We start from the raw sequence: 12258 nt of genomic DNA on the forward strand, positions 1-12258 counted from the left end.
TTTTCTATGATCCCTTCCTGAAATATTGTGTATGTTGGTATCCCCTTAGCATTTTCAGATACTAACCTTCTTTGCATTATGGCTTATCTTCCACTCTATTGTCATAAGCTGTCATCTTCAGAAAGCACAAGGCCCTCGTATTTTCAAAGTGTGAATGCAGCATTCATCAGCAATATACATTTTAATGACAACAAAAGGACTGCAAGCCCTGAGATTGGAGGGTTCAAGGTCATGAACTTGGGTAGCGTTATCATACACTGTACTTAGACAACAACTTAGCTCAGGGACCATGCACAGACAACATGTGACATGTTTTTTGTTATTTTAAATAAATGTTTCATTCAAGTTTAAATGCATTTGCAAAGTGTATAGCTTCTTGGATCATAATGTAAAACATTGATGTGTACAAACACATAGTGAAAGTCTCACATTTCACAACAACTCAGTCCCAGTCCTACTCGTTTTCTCTATTCCTAAGCAGCTTTTGTTCTTTTCTAACCTCAACGATAAACTAAAGACCACCTCAACGAGGTCCATGTGCATAAAAGTCTGTAGATTCCTCGCATCAGTCGACTGCCGCCTCTTAAGTGGTTTAGTCTTAATTATGACTCGTCTTATTAGCAGCCATCTTTCTCTTCTCCCTTCAGAGCGTGTTGGTTGATTTGGTTGTACCGTGCCGTACCGTGTTCAACCTTAAGAACCAATCCTCACCATCTCCTACCAGATTAGATCTAGACAAAGTCCTTTTTCTTGGGTCATTAGGGCACAGTGAATTATTTAACATCATAGCACACAGGGACACACACAGCAGTGCCCCCTGTTAAGCACACAGGGGAAAGAGAGAGAGAGGAGGGGAAAGAGTAAGAGAGGCAGAAAGAGAGAGTCTGACAGAGATACAGTTAAGGCACGTATGGTGGTGTTCAAACCTCTGATCCTACAAGGAGTTATGGACAGTCTAAGGAGCCATCTGAATATGCAGCTCTTTGTCTTCAAGTGTTTTCTCGCTCTCGTTTTCTTTGGTCTCCGTTGGGATGAAGCCATTCTGGGGATTGCAAACCTCCACAAACAGCGGCAAGTCAGACAGGCTGGTGTTGAACTCCTTATCCACCTCCTCCTCGTCCTCATCCCCGTCCTCCTTGCCCTTCCCCTCGTCCATGGTGGGCGTGCTGCAGCCGTAGGCCTCGCTGTGGGGGCGACGCGCCTCGTGGGGGATGTTCTTCTTCAGCTCGCGGTTCTTACTGCGCTTGGCCATCTTGGTGACGGAGCCCAGGCGGTTGAAGATGTTGTCCTCGGAGGAGGTCTGGGAGTCGGGCCGGCGCTCGCAGCCCTCGGCGCCCAGTCGCAGCCGCAGGTTGTTCAGCTTGGTGTCGATGCTCTCCTGGGAGGAGGTCTTGTAGCTTTTGGTGTCCAGGCTGTTGAAGACGGCCCGCCGTTCCGGTGACAGCATGTCCAGAGACACGGCCCGCTGGTCCAGGCCCAGCTGACGGCGCTCCATGCTGCGGATGGTGGCGGCTCGCTGGAGTTTGTCGTGGACCTCCACGCTCAGACGCCGCCGAGTCTCCCGGAACTCGGCCCGCACGTTGGCCTTCCACTCGGCCGCGTGAGCTTTGATCTCCCCCACCTGGAAAGAAGTCCCAGACCGGATGTTCTCACATTTTATGACACCAAGGAAGTCATTTTTGTGCTCATTATTCTGCACTTAGATACATTTACATTTTACAAATGTTTTAATGTAGCAGATGCTTTTATCCAAAGCAACATACAAATAGTGCATCCACATCCAAATGCAAGTGAATGTGTAATCCATCACATACATTGAACACAACTCGTCTGTCATATTGCACTTAATTGACCAGGGGTGCGTTTCCCGAAAGCGTCGTCAGCCTAAGTTGATCGTAGAATCCATCGTAGGACGAATCTTAGTTTTACGGGCCGTTCCTAAAGACATCGTAGCTGAAGTGTCTCTTGAAAATTCGTAACTCTTGAAAGTGCATAGATTAGCCTACTCCTTACGAGCATGTTTGGGAAACGCACGTAAGAAATATCGATGGTTTCGTTTTTTGCTCGATCGTTGCTAAGATCCATCATTATCGGGAAACGCAGCCCAGTACAATCTGGCCTTATAGTCAGCTTTAGTTGGATTTTATATATTTTAATATATATGTATTTCTTTTATAACAAGTTTGATGAATATACTGTATGTTATTTACAGTCCACTGCTATAACAGTCCTATAAATCCACACAGAAATGATCCTACCTCTTCTTTTGTCTTCTTGGAAAGCACCCTCAACCAATCACCAATCATGCTCAGGACAGCAGCGAAATAGGCCAGACCCACCAGGATCCAGAACCATACCAGCGGACGGTACCATTTACGATACTCAATTCTCCGGTCTCCTCCTGCAACAAATCATAAGATATTTAAAACCGTAATATGGCCATCATTATATAATTCCCAGGCGTTCAAATATTTCAACCTGGACTACGTGTCACAATGGGTCTATTCAACTATTATGACCTGGATGTTGTCTGCTGTGCGGTGGCCCTCAGACTGACAACAAAAGCTAATTTTCTCAGAAAGTCAATTCAGTGTCTATTTTCCCCTCTCACTCAATCAAGTGTTTGTGTGCTGGAAAGGGATTGGGATGGAAATCATTGGCGAGGTGGCAGTCCTGTCAGTGAGATCAAGCTTATGCAGGTCCATTAATGGATTTTATTTCACTAAGGCAATAAAGCATAGCTTTTCAAATTACCAGCCCGTCTGGTGTACACAGAGGCTCCCATCCATCACTGATAACTCCAGCTAAAGGTTTACACTTGTTTCAGCAATGAAGTAAAGCCATACTGTACAGATAAGTGCATCCAACTCGAATCAAGGAGTGTGAATGATCAAATATGTGCAGCAAATGTTACCCACCATAACCAAAATGACAATTTTGACTTCAATCATAAAGACAATTGCTGTGGTATTTAGCGGCAGAAAACCTTGCTAATCAACGTGTTCTCACCTGCCACATAGTCCCCAATTCCAACGGTGGTCAGAGTGATGACAACAAAATAGATGGCCTCCAGGGCCGTCCATCCTTCAATGTGTTTAAAAATGACAGCTGGGATGGTGACGAAGAGGATGCAGCCAGCGAGGATGAAGAGCAAGGTGGACGCCACGCGAATCTTGGTTTGACTGATCTGGTTGTGTTTACGCTGTAGGATGAAGAACACACTCGCAAGCACACACACACACATGCCCACACACACGCAATCACACACACACACATGCCCACACACATCCAAGCACACACACATGCCCACACGTAGAGTATGAGTGACAGAGGGCAACATGACGAGGTAGTCTTCACAGGATGCCAAGGGGTAGACTCCTATTCTCTGACACAGGACACTGAGTCTAACAAGGTGAATTTATTAATGTGCTGAACCACTACTTGATTAGGGTAGATTATCTTAAATGAGACACAACACTGATGGTGACTGTGAGTGTGTCTGCTGACATAGTTGACCATCAGCGCTGTGCCTCGCTCTCCACAGGTGTCATGGTTTGTCGGCTGCCCCACAAATAGGCCAGAGCTGAATGTTTAGGACGAACTGCTGAGCCAATCAAAATGAAACACGGCGGTGCACCCCATGCTCATTTGCATGCTCTAATGCTCTCCCAGAGTTCATTAACAGAGAACTACACCTTGCTTAGCACTGCACACTTTGTGCTTCCACTGGCAGAACTCTCAAATCACTTATCAAATCACTGATCTTGTGTCTTCTAAAGAGCTGTGTTCGTGTTAGAGAAACTCTCAAATACCTAACCAGTATACATTTTTATTTTTCCGTAATCTCGACTCACCCTGAACGTTTTCTCCACCTTGGCGATACTTTTCACAAATATAGTCCCCAGCTGGTCCCCCACTCCTGCTAGAAGAAACCCGAAAAGGGGAATGCCGAAGATTGCATACAGGATACAGAAGATCTTTCCTCCTTCTGTACTGGGGGCAATGTTACCATACCCTATGAGAGAAACAGACAGAGAGGAGTTAGGCTGGACATACATAAAAATTAGCTCATTAAATTGTTTTGTTCAAACATCTGGCAGCTAACCGTAGGTTATACAATGTCAGTTTCTACTAAGAGTCACAAGGGAAAGCAGGTTCTATTAATTGCAGAGACAATCTTTAGCCAGTGGTGTGGAAAAGCTTCTTTCACTCATCCTTCAAAATGAGCGACATTCAACAGTCAGGAGCAATAAGGACTCTGGAAGTTCTTTAGTAGACAATGGCATGATCTATTTCCTCATCTCCCCACTGCTACAACAAATGATCTTCATATTTTCTCTGATAGCAAATGTCCTGTCCAGTGCCTAGTTGTCACACCAACCATTTGTACTTCCAAACCTTCCTTTAAATGAAACATAATATCAGGTTGGTTGTGTCTGTTGTTGCATACAGTAAGTCATAAGGGAGATAATGTAGGACATCTCTCAATCTGACAGCCCATTACTCCCTGGAGTGGAGCAGCACCATTCATTTAATCTCACAAATGACTAATATTTACAACCCAACTGTGGAGAAGCCTAGACCACTGCCACTGCTGCTAGCATTGACTGGGCTACTATTGACAACAGTTAGAAAGTCAGCGTGCATTAAAACAATCGATTGAACTGAAATGAAGTGCAAGGTGACTGCGACAGGATTGCACTACATGTATTCTCGAGTGCAAGACATATAACATCATCGCATCCAGTGAGTCAATGAATTGGTGATCAATGATGATGTAAGTTGTAAGAGCAGTACATCGAGAATAGAGAACATTTTCAGGTACCTATGGTTGTGATGACAGTCCCGGCAAAGAAGAAGGCACTGCCCAGGTCCCAGTGACTGGAGTTATAGGATGTGTCTCCTATTGGACTGACCCCAGCATTCACAGCATCCACAGAGTGCTGGAAGAGAAGCCAGAGAGGATGCTACCACATCATTCAAGTATAACATGTCATGGGGAAGGATGTTTGAATCACGGTTGATGTAGTCAGAATGGATTGTGAATGCACGTACAATTTTGCTGACAAGGTATCTTGCGAACGTTTAACACTGTAAAACACGATCGTTTCCATCCCGAATGGCTGTGCCGCCGTGTCGAGGAAAATGTTCGTCAACGGCAGTTTTTGTTTTCTGGGGGCTCACGCTGAAGGATATAGCAAACACGCGTCACGAGATCCAGGATTCAGTTGCATGTGACTACCTCGACACTGATAATACTGCCTCTATAGTGAATCACCCTGACAGAGAAGCAGAGAGGCTGCTGGGAGAGGCCTGCCGGCCGGGGCGGGGCTGGTGCCCGGAGCAGCCCCTAACGCTCTGCGCCCGTACGCCCAGCGAGAGTCCACCACAGCAGATGGGGAAGCGAAGCAGTGATCTGGCAGGATCTGTCTAAGGGTGTGAGGGATAGGTGTGCAGTCGGCTGAAGGGCAAGTCAACAAGGGCATGCCACAGGCCTCCATAACCCAGAAGGTAGAACTCCCGCACACCACGTTTAACAAGGACCTTATCCTGTCTGTCTGATCTCCTCAGAACACTGGGATGGCTGCATGTAACAGACCATGGACCATACTAGGGCCTCTGTGCGACAAACAGCCCAATCACAACTCTAAGTTGACGGGCACAAGTACTGCGTTGAAATGAACCAAAAGGCTCCAGGCTTTGTTTGTGTGGGAATTGTGTAACCTCAAAGCCTGACTAAGAATGTTACGACCTAATGAACTTAGGACAAAATGTTCCCCCCAGCACTGTGAGTTACTCGAGAACAACAAAAGACATATCAGCATTTTTTGCGGTTTGAGGTTTGCACTTCAGGACACTCAATGTCTTCCAAATAAAAATCACTGTCATCTCTTTAATGAAATAGAATAGGTTGGGGGTAAAGTATTGGCAAAAGGGGTACACGTAAACTCCTAGGGTTTTAATTCACCAACATGTAGGTGAAAGGAAAATGGTTCTGAGGTTTTTACTGGAGGTTAGCAATGTCCATAATAAGGTACAATAAAGGCTGAGAAGGCATCCAAGCCTGCCTGTCTGGCCTGTCTTGAGGGCTGGGGGCCTGTAGCCGCCTCCCAGCTAAAACAATAGAGCAGCACCCTGGCACTCCTCCCGGCACAGTTTATCATTTGCCCTATTCTCTGCCAGCAAGAAATCACCTTTCAGCTGGAATTCGAAATTGTGTCAAATATGCTCTGGGGGGGAAAAAGCAGAAAGCTTGTGTGATAGGGCAGAAGATTATGTTGATGTAATACTTACGGGGTAAAAACTGTAAACACTTCTTCAAGATCTGTAACAACTGTACTATAATTTGACCAGATTGATCAAAATAAAACTGTAACATTCAATCCTTGAGTCGTGTTACAGCCAATATAGGCGTGCTTTCCTCCTCAAGTTCATGTTCATCACTGTACCAACAGCACAAAGAGTTTATCGGCAGCTGCAAAAAAAACAGCTTTCCCCTAAAGAAACTAGAAAAAGCCTTTCCTTCTTTTTTTGCAGCTGAAAAAGAGAGCGAGGGAGGCGGGGTGGAGGAAAGGAGAGGTAGAAATGCTGTGAGCGGGGTGGGTGAGTCACGGCATACGGCCACACTCCACACCTCTGAATCATGGCCCTAGTGTTGGGTAATTACTAGATGCACCATGGCAGGATCCCAGTGGGATGCAAGACAACAACACTGTGTGCCACTGTATCCACACGCTTCCTTGGGGCTCCAGTTCAACAAACTTTAACCAACACAATGACTCAAGACTCAGGACACATAATTATTTTGTGTAGAATCCATGTGAGACAGATAGATAGATAGATCTATCTATCTGTAAAGAGATACATACAGTATGTTTTGAAAAGTGTCACACTGCAGAACTTTGGTAAACCATCACAAGGGATGGATTAACAGGGGACTGCAGATGCTCAAGGGAACCAGTTTCATGCCAAACAACAGTGTTCATAGCAGAGACCCAGGGGGACTGTCACCTCCCTTCCCATCGGCCATGGTTCTATCCCAGGGCTGGGTCCTGCTGCTGCTACCACTGGATGGCATCATGAATTATTGATTCCCCAGCAGATGCTTTTAAGACTTTAAAGACGTTGATTCAGCCTTTCTGTGATGAAAATATGGGCAATTATCACTGCATTTATCAGATGGACCACGGTGACTTTAACACGGCTGAAGAGTGTTTTTAAAGGCAGCCAGGCATGGAGAAAATCCCATGTTAGCCGTATTTTTGTGACAACAAATAGTCACTGCTGCAATGCAGTCTTACTGTTCCGTGATGGGGGACAGACATCCCACCAAGCTCCCTGTTCCATGGAAAAACATCCAAATAGGATTCTGCATTTTCCCAGAATCCCTATCTCGGATTGCAGATGATTTGTCACTGGCTTTCACTGAAAGACAGGCAGTGTAAGTGCCGAGTGGTTCTTTTTGACTCTGCTTCTCTGCAGGAAAAGACACATCTGCTTTACAAGCAGTGCAGTTCCCAGCAGCATGGCTGTACCAAGCCAGTCAGCCTTGGCTACTGCATTCTCACTACTACACCACTACAGCAGTGTTTTCTAGGAAGAAATTGATCCGATACTTGATAGAGCTCCGCTTACGCCAATTCTTTTAGTTCTCCCTTAGTAGCAAGAAGGACCAATTTGTGCTTTACCGGTAAACAAACAACTACGAGCCTCTCACTTTTTAATCAGATGACATTTTCAAGTGATGTGTGATGGGAGTGGTTCAGAACCAATTAATTAACTAATTAAATTCATGCTTTGCTTTGTTGTGCGCTATACGAGCAGGAGAGAGCCAGCCAAGTGAGGCAGTGCTCTGCTTCAGTACTGCTGTTTTCACCTTGCTGGTGGGGACTGTGCCTCTCCATTATAACAGCAGCTGTTGGCAGCCCAGGGTCAATATCTGGCTGTCTAAAACACTTGGGTGTTTCTCTGCTTTTTTTACTACGAGTTGTAAGGCCATGATGAGCTTTTGTGATTGCAGTGTGAGAGATGCCAGTGTCAGTCCAATAAAGCTTTGTTTATAAACCTCCCCCAAGAAAAGCTTAGAATCATGTTTGATTTCCTTTTCCTGGATTAACCTGCAATTGTGGGAGCTAGATTGTGTTTTTAAAAAGCTTTCCTTACATTTGGTCTAATGGTATGGTCTCATGGAAGACAAATGAGTCATGGAGGGATGGAACAATAATTGGTAAGCATAGCTCTGCAAATCAATCTATGAGAGAACCGAAAGAACGGGTTTCCTGGAATTACTTTGATATGAAAGTCTTAGCTCTTAGAAATAGCTCTGACATAGGTTTTTGGCATCCTCCTTAAATTAAATTATAGACCTGAAAATGACAGAAAAAATCTCTATAAGGATCCTGAACATTACAAAATGTTGCTAATCAAAGGCTAGTACTCTCTGATGAGTCATAAACCACATAGTTCATACACACCTCTGAATTCAAACAGTGAACAGATCCCAACATCCATTCTGCAGTTCAAACTAGCATAATCTGAACGTTCTTAATGGGCTTTCCTCTGTCATCTTTTCAAGATATTCTGATGCAGCCCACGTCCCCTGTAAAGTGCAAGTAATAACGAGTGTCATTAGGCATGACGGTGGAGCTGTCTAGCTGTGGCAGCCAAGGCATGCAGGACGTCACATACTGGCAGGTGGGCACAGGCCGGGGCACACTGCACATCACACATGTAGCATGTGTCCAACCCATCCCATGGCCACACCCACAGAGAGGGTGCCTGTAATACTGTCTGGCAGGAGGCTAGACTCATTTTATACACTTATTTTTATACAGTGAGACATCTTCTGTGGTTCTGATCTAGTTTCAGTGTTCGGAGTATGTGTGGGGTGTGATGGCGTGGGATCGATGAGGAGCTCAGGTTTCAGTAGACCTGAGACGCCACCAGGGACTCTGGCTACAGGGGGAAGGAAAGCTGGCATATTGATCTGGCCTGGCGGAGGGTGCAGGTCGGCCTTACCTTGATGAGTGCCTCCAGCTCAGCCGGCGAGACACAGGGGTTCTTCTGCAGGAACGCCGCCTTCTCCATGGTGATGGAGTCTTTCTGGTTGCTCTCGAAGGGCTGCTCCAGGGCCCGGAACACCAGGCCCCCGGCGACCAGGTAGGCCACCACCACGACGAACACTGCCAGGACCGTCTTCCACTTCATGACGGTGAGCAGGGCCGAACCGCTTGCCACCGCCTCCATGCTGGCCACCATGCTGGCGGGCCGTGACGACACGGACAGCCGGGGCATGGTGCAGCCCATGGGGTTCTGCATGGTGGCCACGCTGGCCTGGACAAGGCTGGACTGCAGCATGCCTGACTGCACCTTTTTAGGGGGGACCAGGTTGGTTTGAACTTCCACTGCAAAGAGGGAAATTACAAAATCAATGTTACAGATTACTTAAATCTTTTCAGAGGGTAGCATGATGTGAAAAGATATTGGTGTTTACTTACACTGTATATTGAGATATATAATACATTTTTGAAAGAGAGCATTGTGTATTTACTATATATTTATTGTCCAATATGGATGACATAATGCAGTCTAGGAGTCTACCTTTATCAGCTGAAGGACATTGTGCTGTAGTAATGGAACCTTATCAGAGGCCTCAGCACTAGGAGAGACTGAGAGAGGGTGCAACTCTAATGGCTCTGTGGGCTTTGTGACTAACCCCTTAATGGTAAAGGACAGATCTGCTTTTCCAATTCTGTGTTGGCTCCATTAATTACTGTTCCTAATAAAAACACTGGGAAACGATGTAAGGTGGATCATATTGAGCCATGCAAACTGCAAATAAAATCGGTTTATAGTGTATTGTCAATTGAAACACACATGTAACCTACAGTTGTTGTTTTTTAACATCTGGACAGCACGAATTTCTAAGGAAAATGTTAAATACAATTTAATCTAAATTATATTATGTAATGCAGTTTGTAAGAGTCTTGATCGTTGCTTGTTACATCTTACTCATGTACAACACACGGGTAAAAGCCCATACATAGATGCACTATATGGAACCAGTTACCGGCTGTTACCGGTTATGTAGAAAAGCATCCACTAGTCTAGCAGGTGCAACGAATTTTGATGAGCCTTTGAAATGAGTACAATTGTGTGCGAGCAACACTTGACACGTTGCACATAAATAAAATACACTTGGCTTTACCTAGAAGGTCATACCGCTGAAAACAGATAGACAAATTAATCAACACCTACACGGGCTGGAGCGGATGGGTAGTCTGAACATGATGGCGTCAGCGGGGGAGCCATTTGGACGTGCCATACATACAAACTTGGCGGGGTCTACCAGTAACAGTACTGACGGATGAGGTAATTCTCCAACACTACAAGCAGAGAAACCTATAGTCTACTGCAGCAAGAAACGCTACAAGTGTTCAAATAGTCAATTTAATGCGCGGTCTTTCCATACCAAACAACAACCAAGCCCTATTCAACAGTATATATCCTAAGGCGGCTATTTATTAAGTGTAGTAACCTTACAATAGCCTATGCACGTGATGTAAGGATTGAGGAGGAGCACATGTTCTTCTGTTCTGCTTGTCATGTGGTGATGGGGAAATAAGGCAACTGCAAGGAGTCGTGCCTGGACCAAACTGATAAGAATAGTAATGACGTCGAGGTTAAAAAAGTCAAGTTGATTGCATAAACGTAATCAAAGTAAATCTAGAAACATCGCGTCCCGTGTCACTCAATTCATCTACTCGGAAATCTTAATTTGATTGTTTTGACAGACGACATAACATATCCTGCACTGACTACTGTTAAATACAACAGGGCCAACAAAAATCAAAACATAGTTTAGATTGAATAATACATACAGTTATAGAAATGGGAAAACAAAATATTTGGGACTGCGCCATACTAAGGCCATACGACTATTGATACAGCCCAGACATAATCTTTGGATTGGTGTTATTTGCAAACCAATTTGTGATTATCTGCATTTTTTCCACCCACAATTTGTAGTCAGTGTTACCTTTCCAATAAGTGTTAATCGTACGCAAATAACTAAACAAAATGACTTTGTGAAGTTTAAATTAATGGTATGCATTGTGTTTACTAATCAACAAATGTTTCAATACAAACCTGGTGCAGGGTTCAAGTTCCCTTGTTTTCTTGGGTTCTCCGTTGGAAATTTCATCTTGTTTCTTCGGTTCGTTACAATGAATCAAACTATAGCCATGTCAACCAAATTTAAAGAAAACGTCTTTATGTGAAATATCTTAAAGCCCTTTTTGTGGAATCCTTTGCTTTTAACCGTGAGAGGATGGAGAACGGAAGGGAGTAAAAACACATCATCCGTGTCTTCTTTTGCTCCTGTCAGGGAGAGCGAGGTCCACACTAGGGCAAAAAGGTAATTATGACTACTTATCTTTCCGCGGCACTCTAGAAACACCAGTGCACACCCACCGCTACTAATGCTCGTTGCACCACCACGCCAGTGCTCTCTGTTTTGATAAACAAGGAAGACGCAGACGGAGTCGGTGCTCCAACAGCGGCGAAGAACTTGACGCTTACATCTTCAAGACTTGCTGCAATAATGCAATACCTCTGCAGAGCGACTTGTCAACGTTGGGGTATCCAATCAACTATAGTCATGGCGCGTGGCTCTCGCGCTCTCTTCACGCCCTGGCGCGCGCTTTTCCCATGCCACAGGGTGCCGGGAGCTTGCGTAGTGCTAAAGCATGCCAAATCACAGACGGAGATGCCATCCAAATGTCGATGGGAAGTGGCCAAATGCTAGCATTTTCGATGAACTTGACGTACATAGTCACCTTCACTTATACCCGCTCCAAGCCCAATCGATGATTGCTGCAGCTTTGTCTAAAATGACCGGAGCTGATGGAGTGAAGACTGGATGCTAGGGTCCTGTGGTCCCTGCGGCAAACCTTTATCATATCTGAGGACATAGCATGACAACATCAAAACACTTGATCCAAGCATATTAAATTCATCAGATATGGGCACCTCATTTGGGGTATGCTATAACCTAACAACAAAATACTTAAAACCCTTTCAGGCGCGTAGGAAACTATAGAGGCTCTCTGATTGTCCCGTGACGTAGGTGATCAAGTGGCTCATTATCCTTTCTTGAGGCTTCTATAAATGACGTGTAAACAACCATTTTCTAAAGAACAATCATAGTGAACACTAGGTGGGAGTGTGTCGCTTTTAAGACATTGCAGAGATCAATAC

General features: G+C 45.0%; 1 protein-coding gene across 1 annotated transcript; it reads right to left on the reverse strand.

Moving 5' to 3' along the window:
• Positions 1-955: 955 nt before the first annotated feature.
• Positions 956-11203, reverse strand: kcnk10a (potassium channel, subfamily K, member 10a). The gene is made up of 7 exons (XM_067242186.1): positions 11149-11203; positions 9019-9404; positions 4826-4943; positions 3855-4015; positions 3010-3202; positions 2259-2401; positions 956-1621 (listed from the first exon to the last, which is right to left on the reverse strand). Exons 1-7 carry the CDS (start codon positions 11201-11203, stop codon positions 956-958), a joined length of 1722 nt encoding a protein of 573 aa, XP_067098287.1.
• Between the last annotated feature and the right edge of the window lie 1055 nt (positions 11204-12258).

Source organism: Osmerus mordax, chromosome 8 (assembly GCF_038355195.1).
Source record: "Osmerus mordax isolate fOsmMor3 chromosome 8, fOsmMor3.pri, whole genome shotgun sequence".
In the NCBI taxonomy this organism is placed as follows: Eukaryota; Metazoa; Chordata; class Actinopteri; order Osmeriformes; family Osmeridae; genus Osmerus; species Osmerus mordax.

What these genes read in the sequence shown, in the direction of transcription:
- kcnk10a (XM_067242186.1), bottom strand. Translation starts at nt 11,203, where the DNA reads ATGAAATTTCCAACGGAGAACCCAAGAAAACAAGGGAACTTGAACCCT. An exon ending in AGCTGGAGGCACTCATCAAG is followed by an intron (nt 4,944 to 9,018) that starts GTAAGGCCGACC and finishes CTTCTCTTCCAG; the next exon opens with CACTCTGTGGATGCTGTGAA. An exon ending in GACTGTCATCACAACCATAG is followed by an intron (nt 4,016 to 4,825) that starts GTACCTGAAAAT and finishes TTTCTCTCATAG; the next exon opens with GGTATGGTAACATTGCCCCC.